This window comes from Bos indicus x Bos taurus, chromosome 11, assembly GCF_003369695.1.
Source record: "Bos indicus x Bos taurus breed Angus x Brahman F1 hybrid chromosome 11, Bos_hybrid_MaternalHap_v2.0, whole genome shotgun sequence".
NCBI classification, from domain to species: Eukaryota; Metazoa; Chordata; class Mammalia; order Artiodactyla; family Bovidae; genus Bos; species Bos indicus x Bos taurus.
The window spans coordinates 66,524,603-66,545,160 of NC_040086.1; the positions used below are offsets into that span (position 1 = coordinate 66,524,603).

The 20,558-nt window shown below is 39.0% G+C and overlaps 2 protein-coding genes across 4 annotated transcripts in view; one reads left to right on the top strand and one right to left on the bottom strand.

Moving 5' to 3' along the window:
• Positions 1–526: 526 nt before the first annotated feature.
• On the bottom strand, positions 527–5,419 carry FBXO48 (F-box protein 48). Of its 2 annotated transcripts, none has more exons than XM_027555666.1 (4): positions 5,323–5,419; positions 4,500–4,642; positions 3,083–3,424; positions 527–2,510 (listed from the first exon to the last, which is right to left on the bottom strand). In XM_027555666.1, the coding sequence occupies exons 3-4, from the start codon at positions 3,386–3,388 to the stop codon at positions 2,349–2,351; spliced, it is 468 nt and encodes a 155-aa protein (XP_027411467.1). In that variant the 5' UTR covers positions 3,389–3,424; positions 4,500–4,642; positions 5,323–5,419; the 3' UTR covers positions 527–2,348. The 2 variants fall into 2 exon arrangements, with proteins under 2 accessions (XP_027411467.1, XP_027411468.1); XM_027555667.1 differs by lacking the exon at positions 5,323–5,419 and adding an exon at positions 5,175–5,316.
• A 241-nt stretch (positions 5,420–5,660) lies between these two features.
• The window catches only part of APLF (aprataxin and PNKP like factor), a 93,241-nt gene continuing 78,343 nt past the window's right edge, over positions 5,661–20,558 (top strand). Inside the window, exon 1 of one of the 2 annotated variants that reach the window (XM_027555668.1) lies at positions 5,661–5,960. In XM_027555668.1, coding sequence (XP_027411469.1) covers positions 5,865–5,960 — 96 coding nt within the window. In that variant the 5' untranslated portion in view covers positions 5,661–5,864. The remainder of the gene's footprint in view (positions 5,961–20,558) is intronic. The other variant, XM_027555669.1, reaches the window with a different exon arrangement.

A 20,558-nucleotide genomic window follows, 5' to 3' on the forward strand; every position in this document is an offset into this window, starting at 1 on the left:
GTTGGTGATGGACAGGGAGGCCTGGTGTGCCGCAGTCTGTAGGGTCGCAAAGAGTCGGACATAACTGAGTGACTGAACTGAACTGAAGACTGAGTTATAAACTAGAAGCAACTGAGAAAAGGTTTCTATAAACAACAACAACAACAACAACAAAACTAGATCTTGAGCTGATCAAACATTAAGAAACACTGGAAATTCCTCTTTATAGATTGTATATATATGTTTTTTTAATCTCTGAGTTAAAGCACTCCTTTCATTTGAATCCACCCACACACCTTCTCAGATGCTAATGACTCGATCTGATAAATGCACAATTCATTCTAAACCCGTTTCATATATTTATCATTAAGTTCCAAAACTTTCCTTTCAGTGTAGACTGTAATCACAGTAATAACTTATTATACAAAGAATTATTTTAATGGTATAAAAATGGTATAAAACAAAAACCAAAGATTATTCATATAACAATATTTAAAACTGGGGTGATACAATAAGTAAAAATGAATGATGCTTTTGGGTGAAGTATATTTTCAAGTGTTTATTCAAAAAATATTTCTTCTTTACTATTTTTCTCTTACAGCTTTTAAGAAAACAAGAATAATTCTTCATATATTAGCATTAATATTAAGCATCCCATATATCTTATGGGTTTGTACACTGTATTTCAATATAATATTATCTACTAAAATATGTTGAATTATTTTTATTTTACATTCTGGGTAGGATTAAAATAAATAATATAAAAATAACTTAACAATTCTATGAAATATCTACTATATTCCAGGTTTGGGAACACAAAAATAAATAAATGGTCCCTGCCATTAAGAGGCTCACAATCTAATGGGGGAGATACACAAATCAAACAGAAAATTTAATGTAGTATGACAGCTTTGAGAATGGTATGTACAAAGAACTACACAACCTTAAAAGGGTCACTTAATGCAGAATGGTAGAAAGTAGGAATGGTTTCCAGGTTAGGATGATACACTGCACAAAAGAATTTACGAAGAAAATTGCTGATGAGTGAAAAGAAGAACATTCCTATAGTGGGGATTACTGAATAATCCTAGAGACTGGACTGCCTGATCTTCAAGGTCCCTTCCAACCCCAAGAAGACAGTAGGAGATAACACTGGCATGCTGCAGTCCATGGGATCGCAAAGAGTTGGACATGACTGAGTGACTGAACTGAACAGAACTGAACTGAACCAGTCATCACCTACTTGATTCAACAAAGGGAATCTGTATAGAGTGGGACATATTCCTCATATTTTTCTACTTGTTAAATATTGAGTTCCTGGACTCTTACTTTTCATGCAATAGAGCATAATTTAAGAAGAAAATCCCATACTAACTAAAATGTTTTGTAGTCACGTTACCTATGGTGCTGATCACAGTTTCAGACTGAACAATCTCGTAGCGTGAGTAATGTGTCATCTACTTTTAAGTAAAAGAGAACAAAAGTTAAAGGTTCCTATAAAGCTATAAATTCTAACAAATTCAAGTATATAGGTTTCTTGTAAATAATATTTTCCTTTCTTTTAAATGTGGAAAACCAAAAAGGAGCTGGTCCTTTTTCTTGGTTATCTACAAGGAGTACACTAGATGGTGCTATAAGATGTCAGAAAGAAGATAAGTTTTACCAAGAAAAACAGCGTGGAGTTTCTGATGGCACTTTCCATACATTTCAGCCCCTGAGAGTAATCTGAGGTTTGTAGGCAAGTAATGGGGAACTTAATCTCACAAATGAGTCTGGTTGGACTCATTTAAAATTAAACCACATGTTTAACACAAAATGTTTTCAGTGTTTGACAATTCAATCTGCACTGAAATGGAAAATTTTAAGTTATTAAAATATACATTTATTATACATTTAAACATATTGCTATTAATTTCATTTAGGGATTTTGCCCATAAGCCTATGTCTAACAATTAATAAATCTCTAAATCAGTTCCTTCACATGGTTTCTTGAATTTTCAAATTATCATTAAGCAGAGAACACTAATAAAACTCTCTAATCATTAAAATGCTGAAGTACTGCAACAGACCAACACAAATACATGAAATAATACATTTTGAAATCACCCTATCAGTATAGTATTTTTAAATAAATAACATTTCATGGTTTTTCCACATTACAGTAAAACCAGAAACATTTAGATAAAACATTATTTTACCTAAAGTGCAAAATAAAAACAAAGTTTTATTTTTTATATTTTCTATTTAGTTTTCTTTTAAATGTTAAATAGTAAAAAGGCAAACAAAAAAAATGGGCAGTTAGAGACATACTTTTTATAATCTAAGAGTCATTTTAGTTTTAAACTCTCAAAGTTAGGAGAGTTTTCTGCTTATCTTTCCAGTTCTGCTTCTAGAATTTCCCCCCACGTGTCTGCATCCATTGGGTACATGATTTTTTCTGGTAGGCTGATAGGAGAACATATGTTGCTGTATCTGCCACTTAGCCATTCATGTTTCACTTTACTCTTCTGGTAATTCCTCAGTAGTATGACCTGAAAGAAGTAAACCACCATTGTTAATGGCAATCCACTCCAGGATTCTTGCCTGGAGAATTCCATGGAGAGAGGAGCCTGGCAGGCTACAGTCCATGGCAAAGAGCGACTAACACTATTTACTACTACTACTACCACCACTGTTAAAGAAGGTAGTCAGTGATTGGTGAGTGAGTCTGTTTGAAGCTAGAGAAGCTGATTGAAAGGCTGGAAAGATTAAGTATTTACAATGATACACATGTCTATTAAATGTGTGTGTGAGTGCGCACGTACAGAACAGTGTGAGTAACACAGTTTGCTGGGGATTTTGGATATGTGGAGTAAAATGTAGCCATTGTGGTTTATGAGGTAAATGCTCCCCAAATTCAGAAGGATAGATGGGAGATATCCTTTTTGCAGGAAAAGAATATAATTGGACTTTAACTCCCAAAGCCAACCCATTCTCCCAAAGCCAACCCACTCTGTATGTCATTCTGTATATGAAATCCTCTCTCCAAGCCAGAAGGTAGAGTGTGGCTCAAACAGACCACCGTATTTTCAAGAGGACTTCATATTTCAAAGGTTAAACTTACCCTCCAGGGATAACCACTCTCTAGATCGTCGTCTATCTCTCTTTGACATACAGCTCTTACAGTCAGGCAGTGAGGTTTCCATAAGGAGTCGCTGTGTCTTATTGCATGATTCCAGCTCCTGCATGTCACTGAAGCCCTGCACAAGCTCCGGATGTCTAGCTGACTGAAAATTTTAAAAGTAACTTCTGGAGGCAGCAGTTCAACAAAATTATTTGGACACTCTTTTTTTTCCCTTTCGGCATCCACAGAGTTCCATTCTATGTCAGAAACTCTTGAAGCATGGTTTCTCTTGGAGTTTTTCTTCATAGCTTGGTATTTTAGTGAATTATCCTCATAAATAACCTGAAAGGCAAAGGTTAAAAATATTCACTGCCTTTAGATCAGACTGTAGACCCCGCTTTGAGTTAGATACTTTCGTGGTTAGATTTAATGAACTTTAACTTTCTTGACTTGAGCTCTTCAGTCTGTCAAATGGAGCCAGTGATGCTTCTCTGGTGAGTCTTCTTACAAGGATGAACAGAGATGATGAGTGAACAATCTAGCCCTACATCTGAACTGCACGCAGGAGAAACCCAACACATGCTACTCCTTTTCTTCTTTTTAGATATTTTTGGTAAATGCGTTTGTTTCTAAACATTTTTCTACTCCCAAAGAAAATTATCTGAAAAAGAGACGTGATTCTTCACATTCAATCTATAATTTATTTTTAGTAGTAGAAATAACTATTGTGAGAACACATTCTATTCCAAGTATTGATTGAAAAAACTTTTGAAAATGTATATGTTTCAATTCTACTCAACACACTGAATACTAGTCTGTGGGAACAAATGCCTTGTCTTTAAGTTTTTCACTTATAACTTATGACTTAAAGACAAACCTGATGAACTTTTAATAGTTTATATAAGAATTGTTTATCTACTTGCACTTAATGGGTAGGTGCTCACATTTGACACAAAAGCTGTCTGAAATGGATAAGAGGTTGAGGTCTGGGCTATACTGACAAAATCTCTAATATTCAATCAGTTATAAGAGTTGTGTTTTAGAAATAGCTTCTTGAGGCTATTCCACATGTATAGTTAATTATGAACTAAGATAACTAGTCATTAAGCCATCAAACAACAGTGACTAACAACTATAAACAATATTTATAACATCTAGGTAAAGCACATGACTAAAGATTGAAAGTCCAGTTTGAGCTAATTTACCTAAGGTGAGTGGTATAGGCTCCTGATATTAGTTGAAAGCATGGAGGTATTTTGGCATATAAAGACAGTTCATATTTACTTAAGATCAGTTTATTCCGGTTTGTACTTCCTTTTATAGTGAGGGGTGTTGGTGCAGGAGGGGTTTCAGATACAGCTAATACTTCATTTATTTTAGCTAATGAAAAATTCCCCTTTCTAGATGTGCTACTCACCTATATATTTCTAAACCTGCCAAGACCACAGATGCTCCCGTTCATTTGGTTATGGATCCAAGTTGGCTACAGTGGTCAGAATTTTAATGTCTGAGTTCAACATAAGATTTCCTCTTGAGAGTTTGGGGAAGTAAGAAAGCAACCTGCAAAAAATAAGTTCATAAGTCAAGTTTTTGCCCTTCCACCCTCTAGCCCTCATCAATATAAACTAAAGCCAAACTACTCTATTCTTGAAAAGAATCTCATACTAGGAAAAAGTTACTGTGCATTTAAACGCACATTTGTTATTTCTCCTAAGATCTCACTGGAGATAAAATACGTCCTCCCGTTACAATTATTCCACGAGGCAGATGAAAGAATTTGAATTTAACAGATGGGGGTGCCTAAACTCCACTATGTTTCTTCTTCTAAGTCCCATTTTGCCTGGATGTTTAGAAATCTATCCTCTTCTTTCTAAACCAAACTTTGCTAAATTACCTCTCTAATTAGGTGACAGGTCACCCCTCTTTCAGGTGTCACACGGAGGGAGGAATCGTAAAGCAGGGCAGACGCCCGGCTCTCGGGGAGCCTCCACCCCAGGCAGACACTACAGGCCGGAAGGAATGACCCCACGTCTCATGTGAACCACCCTCCTGGCATGCCCGGAGCCGACAGCAGCTGTCGGAGTCCAAATACCTGGGCATTGACAGGTAAACAATAACAACTGTCAGCACCGACTGTCACCGCAGCTCCGGTCGGCCGAACAGAGGCTGTGCGAGCGCCAGGGCCGCGCCCCGGATCACGCCTGCCAGATCTCAGCGTAAAGGGAAGACCCGTCTCCTACCTACTGGGCAGCTGCTACCTCTCGATTCGCGATTTAAATTGTCCAGAATTCGAATCCTTCCCTCTAGTCCCTGTCTTCCCACCCACTCTAGCCCCGCCTTGCTGACTCGGATTTCGCACAGGCGCAGAGAGGGGAGCGCATTGCCTCCTGGGATTGGTAGTTTTCTCAGGGCGCCTGAGATCGTCAGTGGAGGAGAAGGGAAGGCGTCATGGACTACAAGGACCGGCGTCCTCCGAGCCGGGTGGGCGGTTGAGAAGGGCTGGGGTTGGGGGGTTGGGTAACCGGGGCTTTTAAAAAACAGATTGGAGGCGGTGTGAAAAGGGATTCCCTGAGTACGTCACTGGCCGGAGTGGAAGGGCGGGGTTCGGTCCCCCTTGGTGGGGCCCCATCTCCGCGCAGCCGGGGCATACTCGAGGGCAGTCTTTGCTCTACCTCCCCCTGTGTTTCTTGGGGCCTCTCTGGGCCCAGCGCCTGTCGTTGGAAGGTGGAAACGGTTGCAGGGTCTCGCTTCTTGCGAAGGGGTCTGTTTAATCCTCGCCGCCATGTCCGGGGGCTTCGAGCTGCAGCCGCAGGACGGCGGCCCCCGGGTGGCCTTGGCGCCCGGGGAGACGGTCATCGGCCGCGGGCCGCTTCTGGGAGTAAGTGTGGCGGGGGTTCGGCGGCCCCGGAGAACCGCGAGGTCCTGGCGGGCTCCTGAGGCCCTACTGTGGGTCCTGCCCAGGTTCCCCACCGCTCCGGCCAGGTCTTTCTGGATTTTAGAAGTTTGAAGGCAGCACGTTTTTCAGTCAACTTGAACTAACTCGCAGACGTTTCCTTCTGCTGCCTTTAAAAAGCACTGACCTGGATTATCGTCATTAGTGTTTTTACCCCGGAGAAGGCAATGGCTCCCCACTCCGGTACTCCTTCCGGGAGAATCCCGTGGACGGAGGAGCCTGGAAGGCCGCGGTCGATGGGGTCGCTGAGGGTCGGACACGACTGAGCGACTTTACTTTCACTTTTCACTTTCATCCATTGGAGAAGGAAATGGCAACCCACTCCAGTGTTCTTGCCTGGAGAATCCCAGGGACGGGGGAGCCTGGTGGGCTGCCGTCTATGGGGTCACACAGAGTCGGACACGACTGAAGTGACTTAGCAGCAGCAGCGTTTTACCCGGAGGTCGGCAAACTGTGGCCCTGGCTCCAAATCCAGCCTGCAGTTGTTGGGACCCACATACTAAGAATGCTTCTCAGATTTTAAAATGTAAACAAAAAAACCCATATTAGCCTTTCAGGGAGAAGATTTTCTCTAAGGGTTGGGAATATTGCCTGTTGCCTTGATAAGCCACGATATTTATGGTAGTTTCTGGCCCTTAACAGAAAAAGTCTGCCAACCTCTGATCTTAGTTTTTCTAGAATAATTTCTTTTAAGCTTTGGTCCATCTGGTGGTACTGCTTGGGCTTTACTTTTATTGTAAAAATCTTTTTTAGTAACGTCAGTGACTCACCGTTATATAGTGTGTAGAATTCCAGGCATTGATCCTGTACCAGCTTCTTTAAACCTTTCCAGACTTTTTGAGTTAGGTGCTCTTATCGTCATTGTTCAAATGAGAAAATCGAGTTATTTAAAGGACACACACAACAAGATTTTGGGTAACAGAGCGCAACTGGGTTATGTATTCTTTCTCTGGGGTGTTTAGGAGTTAGAAAACTTGCCTGTAACATTCTGGAAATTTGTAGATCTCTCACTAAATACGTATATATTGTTTTCTCTACATTCGACGTGTCTTGTTTACTGGCCACTGTATGCTGCGCATCTGCAGACCCTAGCACTGCGGGGCACACATAGATAAAATGGGTACTTGCCCTTCAGTTTTCTCTTGGGCTGTCTGAACAAAGCTGTGTCAGTGAGCCTATACCAGGGAGTAAGGAGTCTGGTCACTTAGCCTGATTAACCACCAGTGTCTAAATGGAACTTTGGTATTAGACTTAGGACCCCTCTCGGAGCAGAAAAAAGAAAGGTGGTTCAAGGTGGTGATGGGGAAATTAGTTTTAGAGGAGTGTGAGTGTATGTATATGTAGTGGGATTGTTGAGAAACTTCAAGTTTACTTGCTGGTTTTTTGTTTTTTTTTTTTACTTAAATGTGTATTACTTTTCTCCATAGTCTATTATATACATAATAGTATATTATGTACATAGTAATAATATAGTATACTATACTATCACAATAGTAATTGACAGTAATAGTATTTTCTCCATAGTCTATTATATACAAACCTTTGGAGGAACTGCTTGGGAGGTTTTCTCCCTCTCCTTCCAGTTTTCCTTCCTTTCTTCCTCCCATCTGTCCTTTGCTCTCCTCCCTCCCCCTCTATTCCTCATTCGCTCTCCCTCCCTACTTCTCTCTCTCATTTCATCTCAATTAGAAATAGAGTATCTGCTTCATCTAGAAATCTTATGTCTGGTTACTAATGAGTTTTAATTTACTTAACAAATCGTGTAACTAACGTAGAGTACTATGGATTGGGTTAAATGATGGGTGAATTTTAGGCCTCTGTTTTATAAACTTGGCACCAGGTCACAGACCCTTCATTATTTGTAGCTTGCTGTTTGCTAATAGGTTTGCTAATGTGAGACAAGCTTATTTGATTTCTGTTTTTTTAAATGGTAAGGAATAGGAAGTCAATTATCTGGTCAGGATTAAGCTTTTCCTTTTTGAATAGTCATTCGATGATGAGATTCTGTTGCCAAGTTTGATGGGTATTAGAAGTGAATGATACTAGATGTGTTGAAGGAAAACTTTGAAGAACAAACAAATCACCTTGTGGTTTTCAAGATTTTGGAGCTGACAGGTGTTTCTTCTCTGCAGTGGTTTAAAACTCCACACGAGGGCTGCAGTTTCAAACAACAATTCCAGTGAAGGTTTTTTTTTTTTTTGTCTTCATGGTGTGTGAGAGAGCACATAGTTCTAAGTCAGAAAACTCAGGGAGTTTAATTCATATCTATCATAAGTGATTAATAATAGGATGATTTTTTTTACTCTCTTAATTAGTCATGTCTTTTGGAAACAAATTTCACAAACCTTCATGGTTACAACCGTTACGTTTATAATTCCAATGTGTTAAACATTCTTTGTGGTAAAATAATTTGGCAGTGGGAATGTCTTCATGTTTTTACAGTGGAGGGAAAGCTTAGAACTCTTGTAGATAATAGAACACAGTGAAATTTCAATTTCTCGTGCCCTTTGCTTTAGTGTGAATCCTCAGGGAACCCAAGGTCTTTGTTTACTGAGTTGTAATTCTGGTTCCTGATCACCAAACAAAAGGTTTTGCAGCAGGATGAATCTCCAGGGAATTATCCTGGCCAATTCCAAAGGTCACATATTGTATGATTTCACTTACATGATGTTATTGAAATAACAAAATTATAAAAATGGGGACTAACGTAGTAGTTGCCAGGGCTTACTGAAGAGGTGAGGGGAGCAAGAAGCAAATCACGTGTGCCTGTAAAACAGCAATGAGGAATTTGTTTTGTATCTTCACTGTGTCAATATCAATATCTGGTTGTGCTGCTGTACTGTAGGTTTGCAAGATGTTACTGCTGGGGGAAATGGTAAGCAGTACAAGAGATCTTTTTGTAATAGTATCTTATCACCATGAACCTACAACTATCTTAAATTAAAAATTAGTTAAAGATTTTACAGCATCTCAGCAGAATACCATTAGACCAAATTATTTGCTTTGTGGTTTTCCTTTAATTAAATCTGATTATACTCTTAATGAAAACTACTCTTTCTGGTTTCACATTTTCCTTATTTGATAGCAGGGATTATAGGGCACATTCCTTAATGATCTATTTTCTTTCAAGGAAATAGGACAGCACCAGGTATCTAGTGAGATTTCCTGAAGGCAGATGTAATTGAATCTATTGCTCTAATTAAAAAGGGAAGGGGCGCCCAGTGAGGTGTGGGGATAATCCTGGGCTCTAGTGCAGACTGCTCACCAGGCATCAGTTGACTACTGTTGTAAGTGTTCCACAAAGTTTATATTAATACAAAGTAACCACTCCCAAGCCTGGCAACTCTGCACTGTTCCTTTGTGTGTGTGCAACTGTGTGACCTATGGACTGTAGCCCGCCAGGGTCCTCTGTACGTGGGATTCTCCTAGCAAAAATATTGGAGTGGGTTGTCATGCCCTCCTCCAGGGGATCTTCCTGACCCAGGGATTGAACCCCAGTCTCTTTCGTCTCCTGCAATGACAGGTGGTTTCTTTACCACTAGTGCCATGTGGGCAGCCCCTGCACTGTTCTTCCTTGTTGCCAAACCTCACCCACTCTCTTGGAATGCTAGTTTTACTTGGTCCAACAAGATTTGTCCCTGGGGAGGTGCCAAGCACTTCTAGCTGCAGGGTTTTTTGCCCCTCCCTCAGTTATTGAGCCTAGTTAATTCCTGGCACATAATAGGCCTTCAACACATGATTTCTTTCTTTTCTATTTCTCAAACCCACTCTTCCAAACCTCATAAAGAGCCTACTCGTAACTTAGGTATAAAAAGGACAGCATAGAGTTTTGAAGTGGATATAAATATAGTAAAGAGGCAGTGCTGCCAACCGCTAAAGCTTAAGGAGCAACAGTCATGATGGATTGTTTACATTTTTCCTATTTTGTTGACTAATTAGCAAACTCAGAAAATAGTTCATGAATATTTACTCTAGTTAGATGGGAAGAATGAAGAGAAGTTAGTCCTTGCTTTCAGGAAACTTACAGTTAGTGGGTACGAGAGATACAGAAGCAAGTAACTAGAGAGGGGAGCTGGACAGACGCTTCCAGTGAGTGGAGTGGAAGACAGTAAGGAAAATGACATGGAGACAATGACAGATGACAGCAGTATCATGAATGGCACTGCTTTGGGGTTGGGGAGGCCACAAGGAGAGGGACCTGTAATGTAGCTTGTGCTACTTGTCCCCATTCCTGGTACTGGAGTAACTGTTGGTACCTGGGAACAGTCATTGTTTTTCTCAAAGGTACTAAGAAATCTAGATTTTTAGGTATAACCTCTGATTTAAAAAATTAATTTATTTAAATCGGAGGCTAATTATTTTACAATATTTTGGTTGTTTTTGCCATACATCGACATGAATCAGCCACAGGTGTATATATGTCCCCCATCCTGAACCCCCCTCCTACCTCCCTCCCCATTGCACCTCTGCTGCTGCTGCTAAGTTGCTTCAGTCGTGTCCGACTCTGTGCGACCCCATAGACAGCAGCCCACCAGGCTCCCCCGTCCCTGGGATTCTCCAGGCAGGAACACTGGAGTGGGTTCCCATCCCTCTGGGTTGTCTTAAAGCACCAACTTTGAGTGCCCTGCTTCATGCATTGAACTTGCCCTATAACCTCTGATTTTTAAAAGGTCACATTAAAAGTTGTTTCAGTACCTTGAGCCAAACAGAAGAATCCTACACCTACAGAAAGATGTAGGAAGGAACCCACAATTTAGATGAGGTCCGAGAAGGCTTTGTGAAAACAGTGACGTATTGAGCTGACTTTGAAGTGATAGAACAGCTAGAGTTTTGGTAGGTGGAGAGTGAGTGGTAGGAAGGGAAGGGCCCTTCAGGCTAAATGAACGTGTGACTTAAGGCTCTGAGTTTGGAGAGTGTATGGCATATTGGATAATTGGATAAGAACGAGTAGACTTGTGGGATGATCACATTACAGCAGTGATTCTGTTTAACTTTTACAAACATTTAACAGTATGTACTAGTTTTCTTTCTTTTTAAAAATAGTCTCTATTAAGTTCACAGCAGAACTGAGCAGAAAATACAATTCTCATATACCCTCTGCCCCCACGCATGTACCATCTTCCCCTCTGTCAGCATGCCCTACCATGGTGGTGCATTTGGTGAACCTGTTTTGGCATGTCATTATCACCCAAAGCCCAGTTTACACTAGAGTTCACTCTTGGTGTACATTCCATGGATTTTGACTAATAGGTAATGACACGTATCTACCATTGTAGTATTAGAGAATACTGCCCTAAAAATTCTTAATGTTCTGTCTGTTCATCTTTCCTTCCTTCCCCAACTCCTAGCAACTACTGGACTTTAACAATCTGCACAGTTTTACCTTTTAGCAGAATATAATATAGTTGGAATCACACAGAATGTATATGTAGACTTTTTTTCAGATTGGCTTCTTTTCATGTATTTTCATGGTTTTTGAATGATGAGTAATATGTTCCACAGTCTGGATGTTTCAGAGTTTATCTACTTGCCCACCAAAGGATATCTAGGTTACTCCCACATTTTGGCAGTTATGATTAAAGCTCTTATAAACATCCGTCTGCAGGTTTTTGTGTGAACACAAGTTTTCAGTTCTTTTGGTTAAATAATAATTAGGAGCACAATTGCTGGGTAGTATGGTGAAAATATTAGTGTTGTAATATTAGTGTTGAAAATATTAGTGTTGAAACTGCCAACTGCCTTCCAAAGTGGCTGCACCATTTTTCATTCCCACCATCAACGGATGAGAGTTCCTATTGTTCCTCATCCTTGTCAGCATTTGGTGTTGTCAGTGGTTTGGATTTTGGCCATTCTAATAAGTGTGTAGTGAATTGCTTTTCATATGTGTTTATTTCTAAGTCAGTGTCTTTAAATTATCATCCCCTATGTACTATTGGATGTGAATACGCTGCCTTCTCACTTGCATCCAGACCTCTGTCCAAACACTTTTCTCTGGTTATTTGATTCTGTAGATAGTTTCTGGGTATCTGTATTTTTTAAAGCTCTGAAGATGATCCTGTTGAGAAACCAGATTTGAAAACTGCTTCTAGACACACTAAGTAGAATGCTTTGCACAGAATAGTCTTTAACAGATGTTTTACCAAAGTCCCAAGTGGAAATTTAGACCCTGTTTTATCTTACTAAGTTGTATTTATGTTTTTATTCACTATGTTGCCTCTTTCGTAATATATTAAAGATGAGGATGATGTTCTCAAATTTGTATAGCATTCACTGTGTAAGCAGAATTGCAAGCCAAACAGGTTGAGTGAGTTGACATTTCAACGGCAGCAAGTCAGCACAATTCCATTATATTGGCTAACAATTCAGCAGTCTTGAATTAGGAGCTCAGAAAGTATTGGATTTTACTTTTAAAAATCTAAATGATCCATATTTCATTAGTATTGTGGATTACGCAGGTGTTTGTGAGGTAGCCTGATAAACTAACTCTAATTTACTCCATTAGTCATTGGAGAAAGTATGTTGACAGGTTTCAAAGCCCACGTGCAATATAGTAATAACCTTTTTAAAGAGAGATCATTCATAAACTGGAGTCTGCCTCTGACTAAAATCAAGTCCATTTTCTCAGACTTGTCCTTTCTTAGTTTCAGAAGTTGGACTCTGATGCAGCAAGTACAATGATATTAAACATCTTCTATCAACTAGCTTTTGCTCTGTTGAGAAATAAGGTCCATTTATCATCTAATATATGGCAGGCTTGGTGTGGATGTGTGAGCTCTGGAGTGTGTGTTGGACCTGATACTGGGAAGCACTCTAGATAAGAAGAGTTTATGGTGTGTCGACTGGTTTATAGTAACCAGTCTGTCTTCAGTTTGGCTCTTAATTTTACATTTTACTTACTTGCTACACAATTTAAATTTGGGGAAAGAATTTTATGCCAATTATGCCTAACTAGATCCCATGCTTCTTTAGGTTTATGTATTTTCTCATAATACAGGCTCAAATCTCATAGCAGATGATTTCCTGTATTTTTCTACCATGATAGTTTGAATTTGTCTGTTGTTGATAGAACAAACCAGATAATCTTATGTGAAAGTACTGGAAATTATAAAGCATTGTACAAGAAAATTTTTATTATCTCAGTCCTTGGTTTGCTATGTAGTTTGTTCTGAAAAAAACTAATTTTGCCCCTTCTCTGTTCTTCCATTAATAGGAACCAGGCTAAATGGTAACATTGACTTCATGAGATATATTATTCCTGTCTATGATATTCAGAAATTTCTCTAGGAAACATTGTCAGAAAAGTTAAATGCTGTTGATTTTTCAGTCAATACTGTTGTTATTCACTTGTGTCCGACTCTTTGTGACCCCATGGACTGTAGCATGTCAGTAAATATTATATATGGACAAAATAAAATGAAAGGTCCAGTAGCTTTTCTACTTCTACTTTTGCTTTATTCAGGTTTGTTTTTTATTTTTAGAATTTTGGGAAAAAACAAATAGTTCAGAGACCTTGTTTCAAAACACTTAAACGTTTCTGCTGGTAGCATAAGGAGCTCTTCATTTTGTTTGACTTCAGTAAATGCCAAAAATAAATATTTGGCAAAGAAATCACAAATGGTTCTTTTAAGCTTTCATGTCTTTTTTCCCTCCACAAACACCATGTCTTATAAATGGAGAAAACTTCATCATAATACGTGAAATACACAATTCAAAACCAAAAAATCAAAGATACGGGATCCACACTGTAAAATACAAATGTGATAACAAAAACAGAGAGCTTTGTCCCCATTCAAGACACAGCATGAAGAATTTAAGCAAAAGGGTTTTTTTATAGTATCTGAAGAAAAATTACCATCATTTTGGCTGTTGCTAACAAAGGATAGAAGTGGTTTAACAAAGGATAGGAGTGATTTCAGTGTATTCTTCTATTGTATTCTTCAGAATTTCTTTTCTAAGCTTCTGCTGTGTGCTCTGCAGTTCTTTTAATAATAAAATATACCTGTACTTGAATGCTCAGTTTAGTTAACTTTTTTGTTTTCTAATATTCCTTCTCTGACCGGCTGAGTATAAAGAAATTTACTGTCAGTGTCCAGTATCAATATAACATTTGTTAGAGTAGTGTGTGTTAATCATAATTACTTTGGCTACAAGTAACAGATGTGACAAACAGCAGTGTAATCAAATTCATTTTTCTTCTGTAACAGAATCTCAGGGGCAGTCGGTCCAGGGCTAGTGCAGCTGTTCAAGGAACCCCTGTTCTCTGCTCCTTCTTGGTCGTGCTTTGCGTATGGCTTCCTGTCTGTACTCATAAGACAGCTGCTGTACTTCGAGGTGTTTGCATGTGAGCAGGAAGAAAAGGAGAAAGGCAGACGGGAAAGGGTGTAGGCTGTTTGAGCCTGTTCCTTTTTACCAGGAACACGTGAGTCTTCCTAGAAGCTCTACTCTGTTTTGAAATGTAGTTTTGTTGTTTCATTAGGTATGGTGAGGCCCAGGGACCAGGAGATGATAGTTGTTGAAGAGAGAATTAAAATTCCAGAGAGAAATAAGGGCACACTGCGCCACACAGGACCACACAGGATTGGTGGAGGGCAGAAGGCAGAGCTAGGGGAACTGCTGGAAAGCCTTTCTTGTGGTTTTCTTGGAAATGAATGGGCAAGGCAGGGAAACAGAGTATCATCTAATTTAAATAATTATATGGGACTCTGGGCTATGAGGGCCACCTCTCGTTGTCTGATGCTAGCCTGGGTGGTTAGGACAGTGTAAAAATCAGGTAAAGCCAAGATTGGGGTATGGCTTTGAATGGGTTCATTTGCATATGAAGGTTGCACTTGCAGGTAAGTCTTTTACTGTCTCTTTAGAAGTAGTCTTTCTCTAGTCAGCAGTCTTAGATACCAAAGCATCAGGTATAGAAACTAGAAAACATGGTTCATACACAGTCTTTTGTTTGTGCTTGGCTCGAACTAAGTATCTGAGCCATCTACAGTGATGAGGAATTCTCGGCTTTTGGATGTTTTTAACTGGATATCATGTTACCCTAAACAAAATTTAAGTAAAATTAGTGTAAAAGAAGAAGTGAATGGATACTGATTAAGCAACTAGTAGCAACTGGTATACATGATACGTGTCAAGAATTAGCATCTAAAAAGTTTGGGTGTAGTTTAAATCATGAGTTACAAATTGAAATGCCTGCAGAGCCAGATATGCAGAAGAGTGGCGTGGGCTAAGTGGAAGATTATAGGGAGTGCTAGGGACTCTGAGGAGATGGAGGGTACGTGTACTCTTCAGAGCACAAATTTAAAAAAGATAGTGATTTCCTGTGTTGGCTACCAGTTTGTGGTGCTTAGTCTAAATCAAAGAAGTTTAAGAGAAAAAGTAGATATAACTAATAGAAAGAAGCTTATTAATTTCAGTGGCATAGCTGTAAATTAAATCATACTTCAATTATCATGTCACACTGCTTTTATCATGTTTACTGCTTTTTCAATAACCCAATGATAATCCTTTTAGTACCAAACAAAAATGTATCAACACCTCAAAAATATTAACTATTTTCCTCTCAACTTTTTAGTTTGAAAGATTTCAGGCCTGTTGAAAAGTTGAAAGGCTGGTACAAAAGTACCTATGTAGCCTTAACTTAGATTAAGGCTACATAATCTTAGATTAGTTGTTAACATTTTGCCACATTTACTTTCTCTTTCTCTGTTGCAAATTAGTGAGTTAGCAACAGAGAAGCTGTAAGTATCTTTTTTTTTTTTTTTTAAAGAAAACCTTTTTATTTTGTATTGAGGTATAGCTGACTAATAGTGTTGTAATAATTTCACTGAACAGGGAGGGATGGCCATAGGTATACATGTATACATTTTCCCCCAAACTCTCATTCAGGCTGCCACATACCATTGATCAGACTTCCATATGCTAAACAGTAGGTCCTTGTTGATATCCACTTGAAATATAGCAGTGTGTACATGTCCATCCCAAACTCCCTAACTGTTCCTTCCCCGATCCTTCCCTCTAGCAACTGTAAGTTCATCCTCTAAGTTTGTGAGTCTTTTTCTGTTTTGTGAGTTCAGTTGTATCATTTCTTTTTAGATTCCACATATAAGGGATGTCATACGATATTTCTCCTTCTCTGACTTACTTCACTCAGTATAACACTATCTATCCATGTTGCTGCAAATGGCAATTTTCCACTCTTTTTAATGGCTGACTAATATTCCATTGTATATATGTACCACATTTTCTTTATCCATTCTCCTGTTAATGGACATTTAAGTTGCTTCCAGGTCCTGGCTATTGTAAATAGTGCTGCAGTGAACACTGGGGTGCATGTATCCTTTCCGATCATGTTTTTCTCTGGATATATTCCGAGGAGTGGGATTGCAGAGTCTGAGGGTAGCTCTATTTTTATTTTTTAAAGGATCTTCCACAGTGTTCTCCATAGTAAGCCTTTAGTACCTTTTGAAGGATGTTATGTCTTTCAACCTACTCTCAGTAGCCTCTAACCAGTGTACTACTTTGAGTCCTTACATTTCTTGGATTTTCTTTAACCTCTTTCCACTTGCAGACCAACACCATTGTCAATGCACTGCCTACTAAACTCTATGCACTTTACTGTCTACTGTGAATAGACAACTGGAAATTCACATGACTCATTAGACTTGGGTGTGCTCTTAGAATAAACAGGACCATATGAAAGTCGGAAGGCATCTTGAAACTTTATTTAGGGCTTGAGTTTTCCCAGAATGTCTACTTGCTTAATAAATAGCCATTTGTCTTATTTCTAGATTTTTAATATGTTCTAGTTTAGACAGTTAAGCTGATGTTAAATCATCTAAAAATGATGTTTTACATAACGATAATGAGGGAAGCAGTACAGCACTAAGAGCGAAGGTGTCTTTAAATCACAAATCCTGGCCCCTGTCCTCTGCTTATTGGCTCTGTAACCTCTCTGCCGTTCCATTTCTCACCTGTAAAATAAAGATGGTAGTATCTTCCACAGGTTTTGTAATGGGAAAAAATATATGTGATAAATATAGAACAATGCTGTGGTCTTGATAAATAATTGCCATTACAGTTTGTATGTTAATAAAAATGTGTGGATATTTACTCTGCACAAAAAGCAGTGATTGCTGTTACATAAAGCAGGTCATCAGATCTTTAGGATCAGTTTATGACCTTACTCCTTTAAGCCCCTTACCACCCCCATCCTGAAATTAAAATAAGCTTTAAATATCATTTGTTAAACCTTTAAGCTCTCTATTGAAAAAGCATAAATTACTGTTTTGTATTACCAGCTCAATGGACATGAGTTTGAGTAAACTCCGGGAGTTGGTGAGGGACAGGGAGACCTGGCATGCTGCAGTCCATGGTGTCGCAAAGAGTCGGACACGACTGAGCGACTGAACTGATTGTTTTGTAACTTACTCATTATTTAGAGGTGTGGCATAAAAGGGACAGTTGTAGCTGAATGCCTGAATGATGTTAATTTCAGAGACTCTTTAAAGCACTTTTGTGGGTACTATAGAAATACACAGCTTGCAGTGAAATCACACTGTTGAAGAAACATGTGTCCACTAGAGGTCATTAAACCTTTATATCATTGCTTTCTGCAAAAACATGGCTTGAAAATGAAAGAAACCCAAGTTGGACTATTACATGAACTATAATTATATATCATGGTTTTATATTTGACAGTTTGTTACTCTGTTGGTTAGAAGATCAATTTGTATAATTGAAGTTAACAATAAGATATTACTCCCCAAGTTATATATAGAAACTTCTTACTCCTCGCCTCAGAATAATTTGCAGTTCTTGAAACTATTTCTGAATGATTACATGTAGGTATAGAGTAATAATACATGACTTTTTCTCACGTATTTATTTTTGTTAATTATGGAATTGGAATACTTACTGTGTGAAGAGTGACCTACACAAGCAACTAAAATTCTCTGGACTTTGAATTTCCAATATGTAAAATGTGAATAACATTTATGACAGCATTATGGTGTAGCTCAACATTTAAGTGAAAGTTCTATGCAAATCATAAAATCTGTGTGAATGGTGAAGTGGCTTATCAGATGACTGCTGTTTTGGGCCCACTAAGACGCATTATGGGAAGAATATAAGAGCCTCCAAATTTCTATCCTCTCTTTTCTGATTGGCTAACAGTTTATATTTAATTTTCAGAAATAGCCTTTGTAGCTAATAATGGGTGTATTTTAAATAGGCTTCCCAGGTGGCTCAGTGGTAAAAAACCCTCCTGCCAATGCAGCAGCTGTAGGAGATGCCAGTTTGATCCCTGGGTCCAGAAGATCCCCTGGAGGAGGAAATGGCAACCCACTCCAGTATTCTTGCTGGGATAATCCTATGGGCAGAGGAACCTGGTAGGCTATACAGTTCATGGGATTGCAAAGAGTCAGACAGAACTGAGTGAACAAACACACACCTGTAAGATACTTTATTTTAGAAAATGTCCTAAACGTTAACTGTAGCTTTGTGGAAAAGTCACATATATGGAATTTATTTCACTGTGATGCTGGATGTTACTATTTTTGTATAGTCACAGCCATAAGTCAAGTTGGCCTTAGGAAGCATCACTATGAACAAAGCTAGTGGAGATGATGGAATTCCAGCAGAACTAGTTCAAATCCTAAAAGATGATGCTGTGAAAGTGTTGCACTCAATATGCCAGCAAATTTGGAAAACTCCGCAGTGGCCACAGGACTGGAAAAGGTCAGTTTTCATTCCAATCCCAAAGAAAGGCAATGCCAAAGAATGCTCAAACGACCGCACAATCGCACTCATCTCGCACGCTAGTAAAGTAATGCTCAAAATTCTCCAAGCCAGGCTTCGACAATATGTGAACCATGAACTTCCAGATATTCAAGCTGGATTTAGAAAAGGCAGAGGAACCAAAAATCAAATTGCCAACATCTGTTGGATCATCGAAAAAGCAAAAGAGTTCCAGAAAAATGTCTACTGCTGCTTTATTGACTGTGTCAAAGCCTTTGACTGTGTGGATCACAATAAACTGTGGAAAATTCTGAAAGAGATGGGAATACCAAACCACCTGACCTGCCTCATGAGAAATCTGTATGCAGGTCAGGAAGCAACAGTTAGAACTGGACATGGAACAACAGACTGGTTTCAGATTAGGAAAGGAATACCCCAAGACTGTATATTGTCACCCTGCTTATTTAACCTACATGCAGAGTACATCATGACAAATGCTGGGCTGAATGAAGCACAAGCTGGAATCAAGATTGCCAGGAGAAATATCAATAACCTCAGATATGCAGATGACACCACCGTTATGGCAAAAAGTGAAGAAGAACTAAAGAGCCTCTAGAAAGTGAAAGAGGAGAGTGAAAAAGTTGGCTTAAAACTCAACATTCAGGAAATCTGAATGGCATCTGGTCCCATCACTTCATGGCAAATAGATGGGGAAACAATGGAAACAGTGACTTTATTTTTGGGGGCTCCAAAATCACTGCAGATGGTGACCACAGCCACTTGCTCCTTGGAAGAAAAGTTATGACCAACCTAGATACCATATTAAAAAGCAGAGCCATTACTTTGCCAACAAAGGTCCATCTAGATAAGGCTATGGTTTTTCCAGTAGTCATGTATGGATGTGAGTATTGGACTATAAAGCTGAGTGCTGAAGAATTGATGCTTTTGAACTGTTGTGTTAGAGGACTCTTGAGAGTCCCTTGGACTGCAAGGAGATCTAACCAGTCCATTCTAAAGGAAATTAGTCCTGAATATTCATTGCAAGGACTGATGCTGAAGCTGAAACTCCAGTACTTTGGCCATGTGATGCGAAGAACTGACTCATTTGAAGACCCTGATGCTGGGAAAGATTGAAGGCAGGAGGAGAAGGAGATGACAAGATGAGATGGTTGGATGGCATCACCAACTTAATGGCCAAGACCTTGAATATTCTCGGGGAGTTGGTGATGGACAGGGAAGCCTGACATGCTGCCGTCCATGAGGTCTCAAAGAATTGGATGCAACTGAACTGAACAGCCATAAGTGTGGAATTGCTCTTTGGTTAAAAAAATGAGTAGTGATTCCTGGAAATTTCATATTTTTGCAAGTTTTTGCAGAACTAATGGGATTGAACTGAACTGAGTGGATTTAATTGAATTTAGGCCTTGCTGCAGTCTGTTTTTACTGATAATTTTGGTCCTGATGTGGATAAGGTTAGAGATGAAGTGATAAATACTAAGGTAATGAAGAGATAGGCCAAATAATTATGCTATTAAGTAAAGTTGATGATTGAAACATTTTCATTACATAAAACTACAAATCATGAAGATAATCTTCTTAACTGTTGAGTTAATAGCCATGTAGGGAAGGCTTGCTTGGCAATTTCAACACTTAAAGTGCAAGCAAGTTTTAAACTTTGGTGTGCAGAAGTACACACCAAATGTAAAAGTGCACACCTTTTACATTTACCAGACTGCTGCTTGTTAAGACCTTTTTTCATTGTAACACATGGTATATTTTCTGTATTTGAAA

Excerpts from the sequence above, each read along its gene's own strand:
- FBXO48 (XM_027555666.1), bottom strand. The coding sequence starts at position 3,388 with ATGAAGAAAAACTCCAAGAGAAACCATGCTTCAAGAGTTTCTGACATA. Across the intron at positions 2,511-3,082 it reads AGAGTGGTTATCCCTGGAGG|GTCATACTACTGAGGAATTA; the intron begins GTAAGTTTAACC and ends TACTTCTTTCAG.